This window comes from Rhynchophorus ferrugineus, unplaced genomic scaffold (assembly GCF_030347505.1).
Source record: "Rhynchophorus ferrugineus isolate W39M unplaced genomic scaffold, kcgeb_rfMv2 rfM6, whole genome shotgun sequence".
NCBI classification, from domain to species: Eukaryota; Metazoa; Arthropoda; class Insecta; order Coleoptera; family Curculionidae; genus Rhynchophorus; species Rhynchophorus ferrugineus.
Window position 1 is genome coordinate 2,285,946 of NW_027472585.1, and position 26,654 is coordinate 2,312,599.

Consider the following 26,654-nt stretch of genomic DNA (forward strand, 5'->3'; position numbering starts at 1 on the left):
CCGCTTCATCAGAAAGAACATTAAAACGTTGGTTTGGTGATTTCAAACGTCGTCGTAGATAAGCTCATGATATAGAACGTGGTGGACGTCCAAATGGGGTGGTAACACCAAAAAAACATGAAAAAAATCCGCAAAATCGTTTTGAACGATCGAAAAGTGAAGTTGCGTGAGTTAGCTAACATCGTAACGATATCAAAATAACGTGTTGGTTTTATATTCCACGAGCATTTGACTATGATAAAGCTTTGTTCAAAGTGGGTGCCGTATTTACTGACTATTGACCACAAACAGTCAGCAAACACGAAAACAAAGTTAATCAAAAGAACGATAAAACTATAACAAACAAACTATAACAAAAATTGAACTTCGAATTGCTCCCACATCCACCGTATTTGACAGATTTGGCTTTTAGCGACTATTGCCTGTTCGTAGACCTCAAAAAATGCTCACCGATAAGAAATTCTGCTCGAAATTGAGGCTTATTTTGAGGAAAAACATAAATCGTTCTACAAAAGTGGTATTGAAATGTTAGAGAGACGCTGGAATGAATATGTGGCTCTTGATGGAGATTACGTTGATGAATAAACCCACTTTTGAACAAAAAAAAAAACGCGTTACGCGCCGGACTTTTCAACCCATGTATTATTCTAGAGAGTCTAAAACAAGTACTAATTCGAAAAAGAGCTTATATAATACTTATATTGGAATATAAAATTCAAGGGGACTGTTAAAATCCTCGGAAGGATTTATGATTATACTATATTAATCATTAATTAATTATTTTAGTGTGGATTTATTTGCTTTCAAAATAAATAACTAAACGAAACTATACTTTTCAATTTGTTACAGGAGTTGGTAAGGTATAGTGCGTGCCTTGGCGAGACCAACCAAGACCTCCAGAAAGCCCTTGATTTGATGCTAAGTGTCCCCCATCGAGCCCAAGACGATAAATTCATCTCGAGCATCGAAGGGTACAAAGGCAGCTTCCACAAACTCGGTCGACTTCTAGCCCACGACCGATTCTCAGTCAGTTTCGGTGACGTCACCAAAGAACGCTATCTATTCCTATTCAAGGCGCGCGTGCTTATCTGCAAGGTACGAAGGATCTCAGAGGATCGATCCATATTCCAGCTCAAGGACATTATAAGGGTAAGATTTCGCTTCTTCGCCATCACTCCCGAGTCATACGTTCGATTTTCAGCTTCCCCAAATCGAAGTTAAGGACCATCCCGAAGACAATTACGTTTTCGAGTTCCTCGATAAAGCCGGTGGACAATCCCTAAAACTCAAATCGCACCGAGAGAGTACCAAGAAGGTTTGGTTGAGGGAATTAAAAGAATTCGCGAAGGATTACGGTGAGAGTGAAGAGACTATAAGTGACGACGTTCAGTTACTATCGACCGCAACAGAATCATCATTAAAAGAATCAAAATCCGAAGAAGTAAAACCTCCCCCGCCCGAAGAGACTCAAAAACCCGAAACAAAATTAGTGGGTGTTCAAAAAACAGCTCAGCAAGACAGTTTAGTATCGGAATTAAAGCTAGTAGTTAAAAAGAAAAAAGTTGAGGAAACTACACAAGAAGCATCAAGCAGTAAAGTTACTTCAGACACCAAAAAAGGATTTACTTTAGGAACAACCACTACAACCACTGATATAGTTCAATCTGATACCCTCAAGAATATATTAACACCAGAATCTGAAGTTGTAGAATCTTCCGATTTTATCTTGAAGAAATCCGTAGCTACCGAGTCCACATCAAGACCCAGAACAGACTCTTCTAGCTCGTCCAGTGACAGAACCCTCGTCCCGGAGGTTAGTGAAAACACCGAAACCCTTAAAGCTTCAAGCCCCATCAAAGAACTAGAGGAGGAACAAGACGAGGAGGTTGCCGGTCACCTGAAACAACTCGAAGAAGTCGAACCTCTGGTGCACCTGCACGATCCTAGGTTCCCCGAGGAAAAGGTCGAGTACCATCCCAAGACACCTCCAGAAAACGTACCGGGAAGTGCCCTGAAGAAAGTTTATAGCATCGAATCGCCAGGGTTTAGTGACACAAAGCTAACTGATTATAATATTGGTATTGAGTTTAATGTAGAAGTTGAAGACGAGATGAGTCGAAGATATACTTCTTCCGCCAGAGGTTAGAATGGTTGTGTTTAAACAATAAAAGTACTAATACACCTGTTTTTTTGTGTACTAATTAATTAATGTATTTGAGGTATAATTGCAAGCTAGTAGTATACATAAAAAAAGTTTAAAATACTCAACCAGAGTTACTAAAATTCATAAATTATTACATTTTTATAGAAATGATAATATTTATATACCTAACCATAAAATTAATATCCCTTTTAAAAAATATTTAATCAAATAAACGCAAATAATCATATATAAATTATAATCCTGGGTATATATGGTTGAATACAACAATATAATTAAAATTAATCTTAAACTCATTGAATATTTTTATTATTTAGTTATAGTTAAATGCTATAACCAAAAATAACAAAAATGTAAAAGCAACACAACTTTTCATATATCATTCTTGGAATAATTCAATTATACAAAAAGTGATGTATAGTCTGTCCAAAGTTATTTTGTACATACGTCATTTAAATTTGTGACATAAAACGTCGCAATGTTGATGCATCAACTCTGAGTTTTAGTTCAGTTAAACTTTGATATGCAACAAAATTCTAATCTAAATAAAATAGTTGAACAAAAAGGTTATCAAATATAATTTATTTTAACATTATAGTGCATTCAAAAGCTAGAATTAATTATGCAGGCACAATAGTTTATAGGTTAGAGTTATAACCTCTTATCACTATTATTTCAAGAGTTGTAAATACGTCTGACAACTGGACGAATTTGACGGGCTCATTCGTTTACGTGTTCGAACTAATCAGACATCATTGTGTCTCTTTTCAACTGAAATAAAATGAGAAGGAAAATATTGTGTAAATTTGAAACGAATTTACAAATTGCGACAGGCAATACATTAAATATCTTGATGACGTATCTACAAAAAAGCTTTGAATAGACTATATGAACCAATTTCTACGAATTGAGTATATTCTTAACCTTTTTCTGGATGTATAATTAGATAAATATATTATCATTGGCGTTATCAAAATTTTTAAATATTTCAACATTGACCAGTTATAGAAGAATGGTCCATACTTCTCCTCTATGTCAACTGTCTAGTAAAAATACTGACCATTTTTTAATAATCTTTCTTTTCATATTTTCTAAATCATTATCATAAGCGTTTTTTTAATTTAATTAGTTGTTTCTTGTGGTTTGAAAATAAATGTATGCAAATCAAACATGCTCGATAATATTGAGTCATTTTTTGGACAGGACCATAATTTTATCAGTCAAAAATGTTATCGGAAGAAGTCAGAGAGTGATATGTCTGGATTATAGGGTGGATAATATCTCTAGTTTTCTACAATAGAGTTGAGAATCCATTGTCTCGGTTCCATCACTCCACACTTCTTTTGTAGCAGACCTAACTTAGTAAGAAACTATGACGACTCACCATTCGTTCTTCACAATATTTGATACATCCGAAGGTATGTAATCCATTTTTCCAGTCAGCTGTCAGATGTGGCTTGATTTCCAACCTAATTTACAAGGAATCCATACATCGAGTATCTTTTTTTATCCAGATTTATGGTCAATGTCTACCTTCATACTAATATCGACACTATTAAATTTATCAGTTTTCTCATTGGACTCATCTTTTACATCGAATGAGTATTCAGGTCACCGATCATCAGGAGGTCATTGCACGTCACCGAGATTTATGACGTGACAACGTCGTAATGTTGCCGCATTGACTTAAAATTCTGATTTACAACGCTTGTTAGTTTATAACCTCTAATTATTTATAATGTCATGTTGCCGCATTGACTTAGAATTCTGATTTACAACGCTTGTTAGTTTATAACCTCTAATTATTTATAGTTACAGGGTCGACCATTACCAATACAGATCCAATTTTATAAACTGATTTGGTTACATGTTCCAACGCATCAAAGAGCACATTCTGTCTCTTTTTAATTGGGGTAAAATGAGTATCAATAATTAGTCGATTATAGTTGATTTCCTATGTTAAATTATTAGTCAAAAAAATTAAACTGAATCAATAAACAAGTAATATTTTGTTTCATAGAATAACATGTAATACACAAGAATACAGAATAAGTGAAGCTGGTTTAGTATATACATTAATGTTCAATATTTTATCAATGTATTTATTATACCTCAAATGCTGTTTGTAAAACTAACAATTTTTCGCTAAGCAGGCAGATATATATATATATATATTTTAATTTTTTGGCCGTTGTTTTAGACTAACGGAACCAAACCAATTACAATAATGTAGAACTACATACACACAACCGTTTTTTTTAATGAAAGATTACCGTTCTAAACGAAACAAACCGCTGACGAGCTCGTATATATATTTTCTCGGCATCTTCCAAAATTTCTTGGCCATTTTCCAAGCTATACAAAATATTAGAGACCTTAATCTTAAATTATGTACCGGCTGAAATGAATGCTGATTTCATAACACGTAACGTCTTATTTTGATTCGGTACTGACGTAGATTTATTGTGAAATTTATATATATATATATATATATATATATATATATATAATGTAAATATATAATATAAAAATGTAACACAAAATACATACTTTTGGTTCATAATACTAATTTTAATGACCAGCTACTACCTAATACTATATTTTAAAATACGTTATATGTTTATCATTAATTTTACTCAAATAATCTCAGAGGTAGAATATCCATCGACATGCATCTCTCGTAAAAATATTGTTGAAACATATATTAAGATCGTTGCCAATAAATTATTTGCGTTCACTTTATTGTGCGAATCACTTAAGAAAAATTAATATATTATAAGTTATAAATTAAAAGTAAGTGATTAAAATGATAATACTTCGATTAAAATATTAATGCCTCTTAATACTTTTAATTAACTTGTGACATAACTGAGTTTTTGTTAAAAAAAATCCGAAAAATCAAAATACTAATATTAATATTCAATAATATTCAAAGTTGGTATAAAAAATTATGTGTGGTTACAAAATAACAAGGATCTCTCAACATGCATCTCTCGTAAAAATATTGTTGAAACATATATTAAGATCGTTGCCAATAAATTATTTGCGTTCACTTTATTGTGCGAATCACTTAAGAAAAATTAATATATTATAAGTTATAAATTAAAAGTAAGTGATTAAAATGATAATACTTCGATTAAAATATTAATGCCTCTTAATACTTTTAATTAACTTGTGACATAACTGAGTTTTTGTTAAAAAAAATCCGAAAAATCAAAATACTAATATTAATATTCAATAATATTCAAAATTGGTATAAAAAATTATGTGTGGTTACAAAATAACAAGGAAATATTCTGGAAATAGTATTACAGTCTAAATGTTTTAGCACTATATTGTACTTTTTATTTGTTTATAAAATTTTCTTTTTTTATAATATCCGAAATGGTTTCCTTGGCTCTGTATTATATAGTTATTAAAACAATTGAACATTATATGTGGTTTTATATTAGTTTTAGTTAGTCTACGATTATCTTGAGTCCACTTGATATTAACTGTTAATATTGCATAAGATTAAAGTAATAAAAACATATTGGATACAAGATTTAGTAATGCGAGATAATGTCGGCAATATTTTCAGTTATGGAACCAAGTTCAGCTTTAGCTGTTATTGATATATATCGATATATCCTTAATATAAATGATAATTTTTAAACATTTGAGAACATATTGATATTTTTAATAAATTTTTGAACTTAATTTATGGTTAATGTTTCAAAATATCTATAAAAAAAATCGAAAACCAACGGTCAATAAAATTATCGGCCGAAAGACAATATTCTATTTAAATTTAGATATACCGATTGTTTAACATGTATTTTGAAGAACTTTGCACGTGTGTATAATATTATTAACAATTAATAAATCATTATTTATCATAAAAAGTCGTTGTTAGAACACTCAACAGTATTTCTAATGTAGATAATGTTTTGTTTGTTCTTTATGTACAACTAACTTGCAAAATGTTTCCTGTGTCTTTGTTTATATCACTTATTACTCATACTGTCATAATAATCAGCCACGAGAACACTGTTAGTCAATAATACAATAATACGAGAATGTGTCAGCTTCGAACACGCTACTACCATCGATGGTTTCTAAGATAATTCCAAAATGCCTTCTGCTAACTTCAACTGCATTCACAGACAGCGGAGGCTATGAGAGCAGATCAACGGACGGAGGACTCTCGTCATCCAGATACACGTCCGACACCACGTCCAAATATGGCACGGGATCAGACGCTTTGGGCAGTTCCAAATATGATTCGCTAACCAGCGGCCTTACTGGTAGTTCTAAATATGATACTTCGTCAAAGTACGACTCGTTATCTTCCAAATATGGTCGCGGAGGAGAGTCTTCATCTCTTACGTCCAGCTATAGTAGAAAACCCTTGGGAGACAGCAATGATAATGAGTACAGCAGTAGTTATACCAGAAGATCCATCCGATCGTCTGCTTTAGGTGATGATGATGGCGATACATACAGTTATTCCCGAAAGATCAGAAGCGGAGTAGCTGACGATGATGGTGATTATACCAGTTCTTATTCCAAGAAGTACAGTACTAGTAAGACCATCACCGAAGGTACTGGCGATAGTCCTTATTACTCTAAACGATCCATACGAGGTACCCTTGAAGCTGAAGGCGACAGCGACAACTACACCGTAAAAAAATCGATAAGAAGTAGTTTAGAGGGATCTACATTGGATCCTTCTGATAACGACGCCCTCAGCTATAGTACCAAGAGATCACTAGGTCTGGGCTCAGATCTCGGCTCCAAATACTCTAGAAGATCAGTATCAGCCGAGAGCAGTGAGGTGGGTAGCAGATACAGCATCAGATCAGCCTCCAGAGGAGAAGGAGCCGACGACACTGAAGACCTGATCTCTAAATACTCCAAAAAGTATTCTGATAAGAAAGGAATCGAAGAGGAAGAAGACATTTATGCTAAGTACTCGAAAAAGTACTCTAGAGCTAGTTCCACGGAAACTAAACCCGCAGCGGACGAGGATATCGGATCTAGATATTCCCGAAGACTCTCCAGGAAGGAATCGGTCGAGGCCAAGTCGAAAGATCCGGAAGACGATCCGTACGAGAGATACGCGCGGAAATATTTGAGGAAGGACGAGTCGTCGGAGAGGAAGACCTCTGCTAGTAAGAGGGATCTGGAGGAAGAGGACACGTATTCCAAGTACACTAAAAAATATTCTAGAGGAGAATCGACAGATCGGTCAGCTAAATTGGACGTTGGTGAGTATCACGAATATCTTTTTACGAACATATCATAACACTAAATTTCGTTGGTACATCAGATCACATCACAACATTTCAACATTATCACTGTGTGTCACCCGGTGATGTCAAATGTGGTTATGTTATAGTGAAAGTCCGTTTTTACGTGGTTAAGGTTACCTTAACACCAAAAATTGGTTCCTACAGATTCTGGTTTTTTATGTCAACAATTTCTCTAGTTCTAGATGATCAATCATTGTCAACCTCAAACATTTTTTTAATAAACACGAAAATAATTGTAATATTTTTTATATTTCTAAAGTTAATACAATAATATTCTTAATACAATAATAATACTCTGGTCATTACGATTCCTAGACTCATTTTAATTAATTTTCATTCATTTTTATAAAGCAATATAGATTTTATAAGTACTAATTTATGCTCAATTTGATTATTACCACATATTTATTTGAATTTGACAATAATAAGAGAAATCAGCGATATTGCTGTTAAGTATAGTATATCCAAAGTAGCAGTGAACTCACTTCATCTCAATCTATGAGGTCAAAACGTCGCAATGTTGCCGCTTTTAACTTAACATAAATATAATTTATTTTAACACTATAGTACATCTAATGCATATATTATGGAGTTGTTAAAATGGCAATTAATTAATTAATTAATTAATTAGAGCCACACTAGGTAGTACATTTTGTAGGTTAGAGTCATTTTATTATGTTTACATTGAAGTCTTTTCCAAGCCACCTATGGTATCCCCTGGAGGCTTAATCCACCTAATTAACTATTTTACATGTAAGCAATGTATTTTATTTTCATTAGAGAACATATTTATCCTTTTATATTTAGTTCTTGTTTCCTTCATTGATGTGTTTTCTTGTGAACTCATTCTAATATCATTGTATTTCTTCTCAGTTTCTTCTGCTAGTAGCTCTGTACATTTCTGTGTCACTGTCGCATTCTATTATTCAAGTCAGTAACTGAGCTGTTAATTCATAATCTACCATTAGTTCACAATTCAACCATTTGTCAATAGCTTTTTCTTTCCCTTTCAAAGGATGTTATTGTAGACAATCGTTCTTTCCATATATCCACGCAGTCATGATAGGGAGGAAGACGTTACGCACTGTGGCCATATCGTTCAGCCTTTTACCTTTTCCCATCAACTTTCGTTCCTTTTTCAGATACCTATGGCTGTACATAAATTGAAATGAAAAATCTTTCTTGATTTTATTATATGCTTTTAAAAATTGTATTCTTTCAAAAACAGTATCTAGAAATTGCATTAGGCCTCGCCTTCGGTTTTCCTTTTACGATCCTATCTTTTAATAATTAGTAACAGTAATAACCTCTTATTAAAACTAATGTTGAAGACTTTTGCAGACATTAGGACGACTTTTGCTGGCTGATTCGGTTAAATGTTCGAATCTATCAGACAGCATTGTATCTCTTTTTAATTAGAATAAAATGAGAAAAAAAATATTGTCCGACTTTAAAGGAATTTACAAATTGCGACAGGCAGTACATTAAACATCTTGACGACGTGAGATCACTGCTAATTTGGATATACTATATACAGATATCTATTGGTATATACCGAAATTTACCGATATATACCGATATGAACCGATTTCAACCGATATGTACCGATGTTGACCGATTTTGTTGAACATTATTTTAATTTAGATTTATTAAATGATTTTACCTATTTGACACCAAATATTTTCATTACCAAGATCAGTATTGAAAACGCTTGTACATAATTGGCCATCCATTGATACGATTTAGTTTTATTTTACTTAAAATTATAATTCGAAGATTGTTAACGCAAATAACCAGATCGACTTGCCTCACCCTAAATAAGCTTCGATTATATTTTAGAATCGTCCACTCTTAACGGCAAGGCGAACAAAGAAATACGAGAATCCTCATACTCCAGGGAATCCAGAACCGTGGAGAGTTCCGAACGTCAGGTAACAACTCAGCTAATTTCGGAGCAAAGCAACGTCGCTTTAGCAACCGCTTCTGCCGTACAATCGACCGCTTCCATTCTGCTTGATACCGTCGGTCTAACGATGGAGAACAGGGAGGAGGTCACGCGGTCTGAAATGATCGCGTCCAGCTTCGAACAATCCTCCAGTTCCGAGTTCATATCTACCGAGATACAGTCTTCAACAGCTCAATCGCTAACCGCTACCGCTAACGCACAATCTGCCGAGTCGAAAACGCAAGTCGTAATGTTTTTTGCTAACGCTTTGCAGGGAGAATCTCGAACGGACACGCTTTCGGCTACCATGAGGGCGTCCAGGGAGAAATCCGCCGAACAGAAGCTGGAGGAAATTGACGGGAACAAGCCTCAGTTTATTAAAACCATCAGAGGCACCAGCATCGAACGTAAGTGATGTTAACTAATTGTAAGGTTCTACTAGATGTTTGAATATTTTTCTATCATTCTATATCTACGCCTATGAGTAAGATTACAGTTAAACTATGATTATATATATGTAAATTACACTGTGTGACATTTTTTTTAGTTCTATAACATAAAATAAAACGGCTTTTTCTATCAAATTTTACCTGAGGAATACAAGAGCTTAAACGGATTTGTTTGTAATACATGTCATTTTAAAGTTATGATAAATTAAAGTACTATAAATAAATAAAGACAGTATAGAAATCATTTTTATTTATCTATCTATATTATTAATTTTATAAAAAATAGTAACGTATATTTAAAAACAGACAATGGATCAAAATAGTTAAGTTTTAATTGTTCTTTGCTACAAAATAGGCCTCAGTTTCGGCGATCACCTCTTCATTCGACGAAAATTTCTTCCCTGTGAGCATTCTTTTGAGATCTGAGAACTGGAAATAGTCACTGGGGGGCAGATCTAGATAATACGGTAGATGAAGAAGCGATTCGAACCCCAATTCATGGATTTTTGACACGGTGCATTGTATTGCTGAAGCAGCACTTTCTTCTTCATGAAATACAGCCGTTTTTCGGCGATTTCGTTATTCAAACGGTCCAATAATGCTATTTAATAGTCGCTGTTAATGGTCCTTCCTTTTTCAAGGCAATCAATGAAAATTATCCCATGCGCATCTCAAAATACAGACGCCATAATCTTGCCAGCTGACTGTTGCGTTTTTCCACGTTTTGGAACGGGTTCATCGCCGGCAGTCCACTCGGATGATTATCGATTGGACTTCGGAGTGAAATGATGGAGCCATGTTTCATCCATTGTCACATATCGATGCATATGTGCTCCGAATCATTATCTAGTCGTTGTTTTCGGTCAAAAGTAAGCTCGCGCGGCACCCACTTTGCACATAGCTTTCTCACACCCAAATATTCATGAATTATATGATGTACACATTCAGTTGATATCTTTAGAGTATCTGCTATTTCATTAAATTTCAATTTACGGTCATTGAAAATCATTTTGTGGATTTATTAAGCGTTTTCGTCGGTAACAACCTCTTTTGGGCGTCCACTGCGTTTACCGTCTTAGATGCTCATTTCACCACGTCTAAACTTAGCATACCAATCCTTGATGGTTGATTGATGATGATGATGAAAAATCACATTTTCCGGTGAAAATAGAGGTTCATTTTTAACGTTTGACTTACCAAAAACAAATTCAGTTCTTTTTGGCCATTATTTAACTTCATAGTGGTTTTTGGTGCCTGTACTGTCCCACAAACATAAAAGATAACAAACCAAACCTCATTGTAGTCGAAGCAATGTAGCAACAGCTTTTGAATCAGCACAAACTTTGGAGTTGTGTATTCTTTGTATTTGATTAAGTCTAAAATTAGTCTCATGTTTCTTTTAAAATCACTGCACATGCAATACGTATCGAAGGATATCGACTGCTATTGTGGAGTAATACATAAGCTTATAATAATATTCACACTATGACTAAGGAACGTGACGTAATAGACAACCATGTCAATAGAGAATGTTTCCAACAATGGAATAAGCAATTTCTTAAGTAAACACGTAATCTTATTTATGTAAAAAAAATTGTCACATAGTGTTATCTTTAAATAATATAACTTTTCATTAGGTTAGCAAAGAAGTTATTTTTGTCTCGTGTTAACCGCAGTTTGAAAGACAAACTATTATTTTTATTAGGTAATGTTAAAAATCAGTTCTGAATAGTTTTTTATCAGTTAGATCTGGCTTGTTCTTTAGATGAATTGTCAATATATACATAACTGTTGCATGTTCCTTCCCAAATAACCAAAGAACCTAGTATTATTAGGTCGCTACATTAATTTTAAAGAATATTTTTAAAGAACAACTTGAAGCTTTATTGTGAAAAATCGATAGCCGCCATTTTTCCCCATCTCTCAGGCTTTTGACGCTATCCACTAATTGAGCCATTTTTGCTTTCCTGATGAAAGGTGAAGCGCTACTTAGATAATTTGCATCATACATAAAACAATCTTTATAATTGATTTAATAATACTTTACTATCTTATCAAGTCTCAACAGAGATGTTTGTAAAAGCACACTCTTGCCAACCTAATATTTGACCAAATTTTGAATCAATTAACAAGTAGCAAGTACCCTAAAACCTATTTAGATACTACCGTATATAACAAAACCCTAAAACTATAAATCGAATAACAGAGAATCATACTTTAATTACTTTAATCTCGTAAAACAATCTTAATAACTTATTTAATAACACTTTATCACCGTATCACGCCTCAAGAGAAATTTTTGTAAAGGTCGCTCGTCCACATGCCGAATTCAACCTTGCGAAGATCAAATGACATGCGACATAGAGCATGCTATTCGGTCATCTCTAGATAATATTGTATATGCCAACGTAGTAGGTAAGCCAAGCAGTTCTGAGCTTTACATCTATAATGAGAATGCGCAGCAGCACAGATTTTGTCAATGTTTTTGCACATGTCTTATGAATTGGTGCTGTAGCGAAAGAGCATGTTCGATTTTCTAGCCGCTTACGCTGCATATCAATTGCGCGATGATTGCACCAAAGAGACTTAGTCCCTGTGGTGTGTCGCGGACTAGAAGCTCTTTAAAAGCTGAACAAAGAACTGCGCATTGTTTTATAGACATGGATGCAATGCGTCAGTAGTGAATTAATGGAATGAAGCTCGGCGTAAAATATATAACTGTTTGATTTATATGTCCATGTTGAGTTTGGTATTTGGCAGCAATATTTTTGTAAACGCTAGACAACTAGGCAAATACAACTCTACAACAATGTTGGGAGCAATATTTCAAATCAACGATATTTTGTTCCCATCAAGAAGCAGTATATAGAATTAAAACACGAAACTGTTTTGATCCATTGTTTTGGAAATAATGAAAGTAGTTTCACTGTTTTTTTTTCACAGTGCAATAACTCACAAACTTATGAGTAGAATATCATTAAATTTTAACAGATTTCTCTTGAAGATTAGTATTAGCTGAAAAAACGATGAATGTAATTAAACCAGCGTCATCTATGTGTTAGGCCCGGGACTTTTCAGTCCCAGTGTTATGGCTTCATACTTTTTGTATAGAAAATATTTTAAATAACTGCGAACAAAAATTATTATCATACTTAGTTAACTGTAATCTCACGAATCCCTACTTTCTTGCAGGATACGTTAATCCTCAGTCATCTCCGGATTTGGCGCATGCGTACATATAGCTTCATTTACTTACAATATTTTATAGTAATTATTATATTTAATATCGAATATATATATATATATATATATATATATATATATATATATATATATACGCAGGTAAATAGGTTCAGGAGGTAAATAAAAATGGTAAAATTTTGGAAATAACACATTTTAGTTAAAAAAGTATTGAATAAAACGAAATAATTCTATTTTTATAAAAACATCACATTACACATCATTATTTTTTTATAAATAAATATACTCAAATTTGATAAATAAGTGACTTAATGTTGAAACTATATATAATGAGGGAAATAAACATTTAACATTTTTTGAGATAAATTTGAACATTTAAAAAAAAATATTGAATAAAATTAAATAATAAAAATAATTCCTATATGCCATTCTATTTTTATAAAAACACCATATTTAAATGAATTTACATATTTGAACAATTAACAAGATATCCAAGAACCATATAAATCAACATTACCATAAAAAGGACCTAAATCGTTTAGAATAAACCCAGCCAATATAGTTAAAACCAAATAACAAGCTACCACTATATATGTAAGCAATGAAATTCTCCTAAAGATCTCCAAATGTGATCAACTATGATCGATACTGTTTTTGATCCACAAATTAATGAATTGACTACCTCGAACGTTCGATTAACATATACTACTAGCCTAAAATGAATGGAATATCGCAATCTCAATCAATACATCATTATTTTTACAAAACAATAATTTATTTACTTATACATTTATATAATAATGCATTGTCATTAGATCATTAGGGTATCATTGATAGATTTATATTTTGTTTATTTGATCCAAGTCTACTTTTGTTAGCACATTTAATTATTTCATAGTATCACTGTACACTGTTCTTACATCTTAGCAAAATGCTGTCTAATTTCTTCTTCTCTGAATTTCGCATTCTTCGACTTTCACTTTCAACCAATTCCACATCTTACCTATAACATAAAATGTAAATCTTTATTAAAATATATAATGTTTAAAATAAATATCTAATTATTACAAGTTGCTACAATTTTTGCTACTATTCGATGGACAAAACTCATTAATGACTTGAATACTTCTAACACAACAAGAATCATTTTCTTCTCTGTTCCTGTTATCATTAAATTTTGGCATATGTTGATATTTTATAACCGTTATTCTATGCAGGATAGTACGCATGCGCCAAAACCTGAGATGACTGAGGGGTAACGTATACCCTTTTTTGCCTCTCTTAATTTTCCTCTCTTCCGCTACAAATTAACAGCTGGCGATACGGCGGTGTTCGAGGTATCCCTGAGGAATAAGCCCACCAGTTTTATGTGGTTGAAAGACAGCAAACCCCTGAACGGAGACGACAGCATATCGGGTAGGATACAGGCATCGGTCACCGCCAAAGGTCTAGAGTACAAGCTGACCGTCAAGCAAGTGAAGGACGAGGATGCCGGTATCTACACGGCGGTGGCTCAGAACGAAAAGTCCCTGGCGTCCTGCTCGGCGCAGATGGTGGTTCACGAACGTTAGTAGAGGGCGTGGTCTATGTTGGTTTCGAGTTTGTCGCAGGATACAGCGGTGTTGATATATGTTTCATTTTATTCCAGTTTAAAACAATTCAAAATAGTTCATTATTTTTCATAATATTGACTTATATAGTTTTTATTTCATTATCAATTATAGTAAGTCTAACCTAAAGTTTAAATTATACAGTATATCCAATAAAACAGTCAATACACGTTATCAAAATTTATGACATTATCACGTCGCAATGTTGACGCTTCAAATTGGACTTTACGTTTCCAACGATTTACGGTTATAACCTCCAATTATTATCACCAACGTTTTGAAGAATTTTGTAGAGATTTGACTATCATTGACTTGATTTATAGATTGATTAGGTTGCATCTTCTGACGTATCAGTCAGCATTCTGTCTCTTTTTAACTAGAGTAAAATGAAAAAGAAAAATCCGTTCTGAGTTTAAAACAAATTGTACATTTTTACAAACTGCTGCATTTGGCAGTATATTCGACTTCATCTATGACGTGCATTGGCTAGTTTATTGGAAGGACTACATCAAAAATTTAAATAATGCATAGGAAATGGGTTCTTTAACATTCTGAAGTGGAGAAATATAAAAAAACTATTTTGCATTGTTAGAGTAATTGAACAGCAAACTTTAGATTTTAATCGACGAAATATATTAACGGAAATAGTTTTTTTAATACGAAAAAGAATTGCTGAAAAGCTAACTGGTTACACCAGATATATAAGTCAAACTTTGCTGTCAATCTTCAATAATATTTATTTCCAGGAAAATGTCCCTAACAATTGTTATTAAAACCAATATTCTTCCATATTCACTAATAAAATGTTCTAATGATGCTACGTTGAGAACAGCGTTTGGTCATCAAATGATTAACTCGATAAATTTTATAGTTACCACGGAAGAGAGAGAGGAGCGAGCCAAGAGCGACCATCCCGAATTCCTGGTCTCGATGAAAGATGCCGAATTGTTAGAGAACACGTACTTGCGATTCATGGTCAAGGTAGTAGGAGAACCCAACCCTGAAATAAGTTTGTAAGTAATTTCAGATATATAGCCCATCTAATAAAACACAGAGCGCGTCGCAGTGTTGCCGTATCAACTTATAATTTTGGCCAGATAAACTCTAATTATTATCATCAGTGTTTTAAGGAATTTTGCAAAAATTTGGCAACACGGTCCACTATTATCAACCTCAATCGAATTTTATAGGCTAGTTTGGCTAAAAATTCCGACCTCTCTTTTTAGCTAGGATAAAATGATAAAGAAAAATCCGCTTAAGGGTTAAAACGAATTTTACATATTTACAAATTGCAAATGACAGTGTATTGGAGATCATCTATGACGTACATTGACTGTTTTATTAGAGAGGTTATAATATAACTTCAATAAGTCTCGTTGAAGTGTAGTATTTAGTTTTAAAACGTTTATTTATGATCAACTTCAAATAAATGGGAATATAGATTTAAGTTACAGATACAAAATAAAAATTGGGTAAAAAATATGTAGAGAAATTCTTAGTGAGTTCCTAATTTGATAACTCAATTATTATCGAGCAACTACAGTACTTCAACATTTTATGTTCACGCAATCTTTCTTGATGTTTTCGCTTAAGCTACATGAAGATATAGGAAGAAAATTACACAAAACTGCTTTTTTTCGTGAACAATTGTCAACTTTTTGTTTCTAAATCCAAACTGTTGAGCCGGTAAAATCTAAATGAAAGAAGAAGAGTGAAGATAAATTGATATTGAGTTTTTTAAGCATTTCAATAATATGTGCATGAATAAATAATTTGTTTCAGCTTTAAAGATGGAAAAAAGATATCAGAAAATCAGGAACGATTGCAAGTTATCAGAGAGCACTCTGACAAAGGTTTCTATGAGTTGGTCATTCCTGAAGTGAAGAAATCGGACGCTGGTATTTACAAATGCGTCGCCACCAATAAGTTCGGTGAAGCTTCATCAGAAGCCACGGTTACTGTCACAGGTAATTACTACGCTACTTATACCAGTTATTTCCTTTCGAATAATATATCGAGAATTGTTTTTATTATATTTTTCGATATTCTTTCCAGACAATAAGGAAATTTTCGAAGAAATGCCGGAAGGTGAAATTCTACCGCCTGGTGAAAAACCGGATTTCCACTGGAAGAAAGACGGCGCTGTCTTTGAACCTGACGAACGTTTCAAGGTTCTTATGGGCGACGATGAAGATTCGTTGGCGCTGGTATTTCAACACGTCCGGCCTGACGATGTGGGTCTATACACATGTGTCGCCCAAACCTCCAGGGGTCACATCAGTTGCAGCGCTGAGTTGACCGTACACGGAACCGTGAACCAATTATTTAGGTATTACCAATGATCGGGGGGAAATGTTACTAGTTTTAATACTTTGCCATCTAGGGAACCAGAAAAACCTAAATTGATTATTGAGAAAAAGGAACCTGTCGTAACTGCAGGTAGTCAGGCTATGATAGAGCTTCAGGTAAAAGGTTATCCTAAGCCGCAAGTTAAGTTCACTCATGATGGAAAGCCCATTGAAGCAGGAAGTAAATATAAGTAAGTTATTTATTACTTCTTTACTGTTTATTGTTTCTTTACTTTTATTGATACCTGACATATACATAATACATATTTCGTCTGAATAGTTTCCAACTGTATGTTGTCCCGTTCTTGTACCAATATATCCGCCATTTGCTTCTGTAAAACTTCCCATAATGGTTAAACTATTTTGAGGTTTGGCTATGGTGTTTGCCAAAGGAGATGTTTGATAATATTTTGATGATTCTTAAATCGAAACTTCACCTTTTTGGCTGTGTTTACCACTATGATACATCGGACCATACCACATCATCCAATTATCAAGTGTTAACCCACTTTTTTGTTATACCCACGTTTATAAAGGGGTTCGCAGCCCTTCAATGAATGTTTGTGTTGAAAATAAGGTTCAGTTGTCTTGTAAATAATTTTGCATTTCTTTCCTCTACGCTATTTGCTACTTGGTTTGAGATATAAATGGATTTCAATCAAAGTTTTTACAGTTTCAAGGAAAATAAACCTTTCTCCAGTGTTAATTCAATCTCTCATGACTATAAAGCAGATATTGTGTATAACAATCATTCTAAATATAATTTATTAAGTTATATAATATGAAGTCTGGAACTGTCAGCCACTCTCGTATTTTTCCTCTATAGGCTTTTCCAGATGCATCAGCTGTAGTCGACAGCATTCATCTAATAGTTTCGAGCGATTTCAGCAACTTTCAATCTAATAAAATAATTTAATTACAAAAACTATAATATAAACTAATACTCATCGGAAATATCTTAAGACTTTTCTCGTTTAATTTTTTAGGTTCTTGTACGAAGACGAAGAAAGTATGTCTTTGGTTATAAAGGATGTTAAGTCTGAGGACGCTGGTATATACAAGATCACCGCAGAGAACGAACTGGGATCAGACAGTGCGGAAATGAAGCTAATTGTCAAAGGTAGGTTTCCAATGAATTATTCAAAAAGAAAACCATGTCCCAAGTTTAAATATCTACACAGTCACACTTTTTCAGAAAGGCGTGTTTTTTATACAGAAGAATACTTTGAAAAAGAGACACGCACTGTAATAATAAGGGGTAAAAAACAATATCAATTATCAATATTTACTCTTTTTATTAACTTACAATTCACTATGTAAGACTATCAAGTCACTGCATAAGTTTAGTTACACATTTATTTAGATATATATGTTCTTGATATGATATAAACTAGCATATATATTTTTATATTTATTTAATGGTTATAGAAAATATTAGCTTAAATATATTTAAAAATAAGAAAATTATAAAAAATGGAATTAAAAACATACCTAAAAATATATGTAAATAATAAAGCTCACTAATCAATCTTAAGAGTAGAGTAATCTGAGACTAGGGCTACTAGATGAGATTTAGATAATTTTTTTATTTCAATTCAAGAAATGACTAGTGATGAAGAAGATCATATATTAGACGTGGGTAAAAGAAGAATATCAGCTAATAATATGAACTGAAGATAAAAAAGAAGAAATTAAATTTTGATAATAATAAGATTAAGAATAAAATGAAGTGGATGAAAGGAATATTTGATGGATAAAGGTTAACATGGATAAAGAAAAAAGGAAAGGCGATGTTCTTTGATATATCGAAACAGTGTAGACGAATTCAGCAAAAAAAACGAATAAAATATCATAAATTAATAATAGTTAGACAGATATGGTCATAGAACCTATAAATATAAAGGCCAGAAATAGACAACAGGGATGTTGACAGAAAAGAAACGTTGGAAGGAGAGATGACTATGATGGCAAAAGTTAAAGACTGAAGAAGAATGAAAGAGATGGAATACAACAAAAAAATGTTGTATTCAATAACAAATAATTCTATTTAATTTTAAAATCCTGCATATTTACAAATAATTAAAATCGTTTTTAAGTAATTTAGGATAAAATGCGAAAGTCTACATTTACAGATTGATAAGCGAGCATTTATCAAGGCACAACCAAGGCAACCAAAACTAACTAGCATATCTTCAGAAGCATTTTTTAAAATTTTATTTACTTCCATGCCAAAAGCGTACACTCCTTTTTACATTTTAAGTTGATTATTCATGAAATGCATAAACTTTAGCAGTGATGTATACAATTGCACTAGCACTTTCTATCACTATCTTCCACTATTATTAATTAAATAATAATATAAACACACTCTAATAATATTTTTCATTTACTCGAAAATAATCCTTGTCTGTTTAGATTTTGAGTTAATTCGAACTGTTAATAACTTGTCTTCCAACAGCTCCACCGAAGATTAAAACAAAAATGGAAGATATATCCGTCAGCGCAGACCAACTTCTAAAGATGACCGTGGAAATAGAAGGCATCCCGGAGCCCAAAGTACAGTTCTATAAGGACGGCAAGGAAGTGAAGGAGAGTCAGAGAGTCAAGATCGTCAAAGAGGGCGAGAAACACAACCTCGTAATAGAGAAAACTTCTTTGTCAGATACCGGTATTTCTTTAGATCCATTGTTCATTACAACTTGATGTAAATAACCATTTCAGGCTCCTATTCTGTGGTTGCCACCAACGAACTGGCTCAAGTGTCCCAGTTCTGGAACCTGGACGTGTTCAGCAAACCCAAAATAGTGGAGAAGCTCGGATCCGAGAAGGTCGTCTCCCAGGGCGAGAACCTGGAGCTGAAGGTGAAAATCGAAGCCGAACCTAAACCGCAAGTCAAGTGGTACAAAGGCGAGGAAGAGATCACGGCCAGCGAGCATTACGTCATCAAGGAAGACGGAGACAGTTACATGTTGAGGATTACCGGTGCCGTCACCACTGACGCATCTAAATATAAATTTAAAGCGCTGAACATCCATGGAAGTGGCGAGGATGAAGTCACCGTCCACGTTAAGAAGCCCCCTAAAATCGTACAGGGTCTCACTGACATGACTGTCACCGAAAAGGCTAAAAACGTCACGTTGGATGTCAAAGTAGAGGCCTACCCACCACCAGCTGTCAAATGGTACTGGTTAATTAAACTTAATCGAAGATTTTGATATAGTTTTCGTATTTTCGTATCAGGTATTTGGATGAAGTTGAAATTCAAGAGACTAGAAGTGAATTCACCAGGATCGAGTCTGACGATGGCGTAAAACTTGTCATCAAGGAGGTGTCTAGTGAACTTTCTGGTCAATACACCTGTAAACTGAGTAATGAGCTTGGAAATGCAGAAACTAGCGCCAAACTGACTGTTAACTGTAAGTAGGAGTGTATTTTACTTTTGTTATATGTTATATTTATTATATATATATATATATATATATATATATATATATATATATATATATATATATATATATATATATATATATATATATATATATATATATATATATATTTATTAGTTAAATATATAGTATATATATTATATATATTAGTATATTATATATATATATATATATATTAGTTAAATATTTAAGATGACATTTGAGGTTGACAGCTGTCGGATCATTAGTTTGTGAATTATAGCATTTTGAATGAAGCAACTATTGTTATTGTGAAAAAAATGGATAAAAAAGAATTTCGCGTGCTGAAAAAAATATTGCTTTTTGAAGGGTTTGTGCGCCCCAGGAAAATCAACCATCAAGGATTGGTACGCTAAGTTTAAACGTGGTGAAATGAGCACCGAAGACGGTGAACGCAGTGGACGCCCAAAAGAGGTTGTTATCGACGAAAAAATTTAAAGAATCCACAAAATTATTTTGGATGACCGTAAATTGAAACTGAATGAAATAGCAGACACTATAAAGATATCAGCTGAACGTGTAAAATATATCATTCACGAATATTTCGGTATGAGAAAGCTCTGTGCAAAGTGAGTGCGGCGAGCTCACTTTTGACCAAAAACGATGAGTTGATGATTCGGAGCAGTGTTTGAAGATAATCAAGCGTAAAAAACCCGAGTTTTTGCGTCGACATGTGACAATGGATGAAACATGGCTACATCATTTCACTCAGAAGTCCAAACAACAGTCATCCGAGTGGACTGCACATGATGAAGCCGCTCCAAAGCATGGGAAAACGAAACAGTCGACTACCAAGGTTATGGCGTCTGTATTTTGGAATGTGTATGGAACAATTTTCATTGACTACCTTGAAAAAGGAAGGACCATCAACAGCGACTATTACATAGCGTTATTGAACCGTTTGAAGGACGAAATCGCCGGAAGGAATAAAACGGTCGCATTTGAAGAAATAGAAAGTGCTGCTTCATTGAGACGATGCACCGTGTCACAAGTTAGTGAAAACGATAGCAAAAATCCATGAATTGGGCTTCGAATTGCTTTCTCATCCATCGTATTCTCCAGATCTGGCGCTCAGCGACTATTTCCTATTCTCAGATCTCAAAAGAGTGCTCGCTGGGAAAAAATTTCGCCGAAACTGAGATCTATTTTGAAGCAAAGGACAAATCGTTCTACAAAAATGGTATCGAAAAGTTGGAGGGTCGCTATAATCAGTGAATCACCCTTGAAGTGAATTATGTTGAATAAAAAAAACTAATTTTGTCCAAAAAATATGTTTTACTATGGTAGGCCGGGGACTTTTGAATTGACCTGTTACTTAGCACCCTGCAACCTACCACCTATTATATATATAGCCCGTTCAATAACACAGTGAACTCGCGTCATCGAAATTTATGACGTCAAAACGTCAAAATGATGAAACAAAAATAATGTTATAACATATAATTTATTTTAACATTATAGTACATCTAATTCATTTATTGTCGAATGACTTAAACTACAGTTAATTATACAGTCATAATAGTTTTTAGGTTTGTAGTTAACTTTATCAAAATAAACAAAGCGTTAAGACAACTTTTGCAGGTTTATAACCTGTATTTATTATAAATAAAATTTTGAAGACCTTTGACAACCGGACGACTTTTCGACTTTTGGACGACTGGGTCGGTTACATGTTCGAACTTATCACACAGCATTTTGTCTCTTTTTAACTAGAAAATAAGAACGAAATATTGTCGGATCTTAAAACAAATGTAAACGATAGACAATACATTAATTATCTTGATGACGTGACTTCACTGTTATTTTGAATAGATTATAGCTGATATATCATAACATTCATGCCTTCTTCTTAATATTGGACATAATATATAAATTCTTCTCTTAATACGTATTCTGTCATAACTTTAACACTATCAACTTTGCTATGAATTCACTAGAACAATGTATTGGACGATATATAGCGTTAAGTATTAAAAAACACCCACAAATCCAATAAAAGGCATGTTACTTCACTAAGATTAACGACTTTTTGACGTGACTAACGGCTTTTTCCAGACCTCAACACTGCAGTGAAGGAATATAATTATGTACTTATAAAATAAATATCATATGCATGTTGAAATATTATATACATTATCATATACATGTTATAATAGATATCTGCCAACAATATACTGCTATTTCAGGCGCCCCAAGGATCATTAAACATCTGAAAGATACAACCGTAGAGGAAGGCGCAGAACTTCATCTAGAAGTTGAGGTGGATGGTTGCCCGCCACCTACCGTAAAGTGGCTGAGGAATGGACGAGAAGTCTCCACTGACGCCCGCATCAAAATTAGCAGGGACAAGAAACGGTACGAGACACTACATCTAGCGGTAGACCTGATCAAGTATGAGGAACAAGGAGAGTATGAGGTTGTGGTAACCAACTCTCTGGGAACGGTGAGCAGTAAGAGCTTCGTTACCGTACACAGTAAGTTTTTTATAATTTTTATTACTTAGTTATTACATTTAATATTGAAACAAATTTAAACATTCTTATATATACAATATAGTATAGTATAGTAGAAATAGCAAAATAGTAACATAAAAGTAGTTGAAAATAATACATTATATAAAGTATTGCATCATATAAAACGTAAGTATATATTGATAAAGGTATATAAATAAGTAAAATGATTTATTACCCCATTTTTAATTAGAAATATAGTATTTTGTGATTAATAAAGGACTTATTTCTATACTGATATCATTGTTAATTGAGTATAATGGGGTAAGTGTCAAGTAGACGTTGATGCATGGTCTGCACCCTAGTACAACTTCTGTCTATTTTCATCAAAGTGGTACAGAAACAGCCACCAGTATTTTGTTTATATCATTTCCTGTACATGTTCCATGTTTCTTTCTTACTAACAATTACAGAGGTAACACACACTGACGCCATCGAGGAGTCCGAACCGAAAGCCATTAAAATCGAAGAGATAATCGAAGAGCCGCAGGTGGCCGAGAAGGTGGAAGTTGACAAGAAGCCCGCCAAAGCTGCAAAACAAGGTATACACTAAACACGCTTACCGTAGACGGTCTTTTTCGGCACACTTTTGGGATTTTTCTTTTTTTTTTGAAACCGGGACAGAAAGCTTAAATTTGCTTTTTTGTGCGCTTTTGTCCGATTTTTGTCTTTAAGTCCTCTCGTCAATGGCGAATATTGGTATATATTATTGCACTTCCCCCTATATTCACTGACTAGGTATACAAGCCGAATTAGGAACCATCGAACAGAAGGAATCTACCTTGCAAAAAAGCCCGGAACCTATAGTCGAAGAGCCAGGATCCCCGCTCTTGCCCAAGAAACGGGGTACGTACGCCATAATCGAGGAGGCCGAGCACGTTGACAGTTTGGACGAATCGCACAAGCCCAAGACACCCACCACGGAGGATTTGCCGAAAAGAAAATCGAGCAGGGCGAGGACTCTAGAAATCGAGGAAATAATCGAGACCGAGCAAATAGAACCAAGTAGTCCCAAATCCCCCGAGGTGGAAAACGTACAAGTTCAATTTAGGAGAGGCAGGGCGGCGAAAACGGAGAGCATCCACGAAGAAGAACCGGAGGTGACGCAAGTAAAAACCCCGGAAGTAACCGAGGTGGATGCTAAAGTCAAGATACAAAGTAAACCGATCGAATTGACCAAAGACGAAGCGGACGTAGAGGAAACTATAACCAAATATGAGATTCAAGATAATGACGCCGACTTGCCAAGGAGACGGGCGACCAAAGGGACTGTAGAGGAAGCTGTCGTTATACAACAAAACGAGAGCGACTTCGTTAGTAAAAAGGCAAAAACCGATAAGCTTGACAGACAGGACAGTCAAAGGGCTAAAACCGAACCTGAAGGTACTTAAAACAAACGACTCCCTCCCTTGTAAAATTACTTCACTAAAATGTATTAGCCCCACACCCCTGAAATATATGTTTTAATTGATGAGCATCTTGTGGCTTTTGTGTGCTTTTTTAATATGCAAGCTTAGAAGCTTTTAAATTATTATTTTCAAAGGGTAAGTGTTGCACAACGCTCTGGTAAGTAAATCGCACTAAGTAGCCAGAAATACACAAGCACTACATTAACACTGGAATATGAACAATGAAACAAACTAATATTGAATTTCATAATTGTTTAATTTTTTAGGATATTTCCGAAATTTATTATATTATCTGTATAAATATTATTGAATAAATATTTAAATGTTATTGGTCTATTTTAAACGACACAATATGTGCATATACGTAGTATTTTTAATATAATAATGTAATTTAATTAAAAATAATGATATAGCAATATATAATAATATATTTAACAGCTATATTAGTCAGTATATATCAATAAAAGTAACAGTAACAGTAACAACTGTTAAAAATCCACTCTTTATTCTAAAATAAATTAATAACGATAGAAATATAAAATATTATATTTACCAGCTATATTAATTAGAACATAAAAACTAAAACATACAAAAGTATGTAAATATTGTAGACCCATGACATCGTAGAGTATGATACACTTTTATGAATATTAAAACAGAATTAGTACTAAAAGTTTTAAGTTTAAGTTTTTATTAAGAATAATAGAAATATAAAATAGTATATTTACCAGCAATACTAATTAATATATTATAATAAAACTTGAAACAAAAAAGTGTATGTAATGTCTATAGACTCATAATATATTAAAGTATGATACCCTTTTATTAATATTGAAACATTAGTATTAAAAAACCGAAAATTAGATTTTTGCAAATGTCTATAGATTTGAAGTCTACAGTATATTGATAATGAAGACTATTAAATTAATATACTGTTACATTATTTACAAAATCATATAAATTTAGCGTTAATATATCGGATTAAAAATCCATACAAGTCTGAAAGGATAATATGTTATAGATTTCAACAAAATATATTTTAAATCTACTGTGATTTAAAATTTTTTTGGTTATGCTCTATTTCTTCTTAACATTGGCTAACCTGATTAATATTTAATTTGTAGCAAAATATATATTTTGTTAAAAAAATATTAAGCCTTTTGTAATAATAAATAATATTGATATCTGCAAGCTTGAATATATGTGCAACGTTGATTAATAATAATTTTTGTATTGTATATCATTATATTGAATTTTAATGGCAAATTAACTGTTTAAATATAAATAAAACAATAAAATCTGAAATATCCTACGTCAATTTTAACTTAGACAACGTCATGATGAACAACAGTTGAACAACAATTTGATTAGTTTTGTAAAAACCAAGACTTCATTATTGATGTTGTCTACTGTGTTGTGTGTCATATCATAACATTCTTTTAATATATAGCTGTGCCGGTTATACTCGACACCAACATGAAAGATGGTTCTCGTCCCGAATCTCTTGACATAACCTACATCGTAAGAGGCTTCGCGAATCCACCGCCTACTGCAACCTGGACTCTGAACGGGAAGGAAATCAAACCCGACGGTCACCTTCGCATGACCTCCAGTCAAAACGGCGAGGAATTCAAGCTGGAAATCAAGAAACTGGAAATGAAAGACGCGGGAGTTTACGAATGCGTCCTAACCAATCCCGTTGGTAGCGTGAAACAACAAGCGGTCTTGGAAGTGACTCGTGAGTCCCAAACAGAGGAAGTAACCTCGGAGAGGTTTCAATTAACTGTGAAATTTCATTTGTAGCCGAGAAGGAGCTACGTCGTCCGAAACTCAAGGAAGGGCTCAAAGACCAGAAGGTCGTAAAGAAGAACGGAGTTACGTTTAAGGCCGTGATCGTTGGAGATCCCATTCCTGATGTGACATGGTAATATTTATTTGTTATTTATAGCTATTTACGTGTTTAATACAACACAGGTCTACAAAAAATCTAAGAGCTGTTTAGTTTTTGCGGCGTAATATTCATATTTTCATATTTAAATGAAATGTAATGTTCCCGTAGGACAACTCTTGTGGGAAGAACCTGGAAAGTCTCTCTGAATCGTCCAACCAACAGTAGTTAGATATCATTCAGACTGCTATTTTTTGTGTAAACAAATATTGGTCTGAACTTTCCTATCTAAATGTCTGAAAACATTGGAGATAAATTCGTCAAAAAAAGTAAAATATCTAGATTTTAATTCATCTCGAAGCCTTCTTCAAAACT

At 33.5% G+C, this 26,654-nt stretch overlaps 1 protein-coding gene across 50 annotated transcripts in view; it reads left to right on the top strand.

Moving 5' to 3' along the window:
• Obsc (Obscurin) overlaps window positions 1-26,654 on the top strand; it is a 79,056-nt gene that overhangs the window by 29,824 nt on the left and 22,578 nt on the right. For 18 of the 50 annotated variants that reach the window (XM_076408174.1, XM_076408166.1, XM_076408175.1 and 15 more), the window contains 19 exons: window positions 850-1,149; window positions 1,202-2,141; window positions 6,307-7,410; window positions 9,295-9,807; window positions 14,365-14,616; window positions 15,532-15,673; window positions 16,443-16,627; window positions 16,716-16,989; window positions 17,044-17,199; window positions 17,995-18,128; window positions 18,204-18,266; window positions 19,467-19,676; window positions 19,730-20,189; window positions 20,249-20,424; window positions 22,659-22,946; window positions 23,396-23,524; window positions 23,721-24,365; window positions 25,842-26,129; window positions 26,195-26,315. In XM_076408174.1, coding sequence (XP_076264289.1) covers window positions 850-1,149; window positions 1,202-2,141; window positions 6,307-7,410; window positions 9,295-9,807; window positions 14,365-14,616; window positions 15,532-15,673; window positions 16,443-16,627; window positions 16,716-16,989; window positions 17,044-17,199; window positions 17,995-18,128; window positions 18,204-18,266; window positions 19,467-19,676; window positions 19,730-20,189; window positions 20,249-20,424; window positions 22,659-22,946; window positions 23,396-23,524; window positions 23,721-24,365; window positions 25,842-26,129; window positions 26,195-26,315 — 6,380 coding nt within the window. The remainder of the gene's footprint in view (window positions 1-849; window positions 1,150-1,201; window positions 2,142-6,306; window positions 7,411-9,294; window positions 9,808-14,364; window positions 14,617-15,531; window positions 15,674-16,442; window positions 16,628-16,715; window positions 16,990-17,043; window positions 17,200-17,994; window positions 18,129-18,203; window positions 18,267-19,466; window positions 19,677-19,729; window positions 20,190-20,248; window positions 20,425-22,658; window positions 22,947-23,395; window positions 23,525-23,720; window positions 24,366-25,841; window positions 26,130-26,194; window positions 26,316-26,654) is intronic. The other 32 variants (XM_076408194.1, XM_076408195.1, XM_076408193.1 and 29 more) reach the window with 15 other exon arrangements.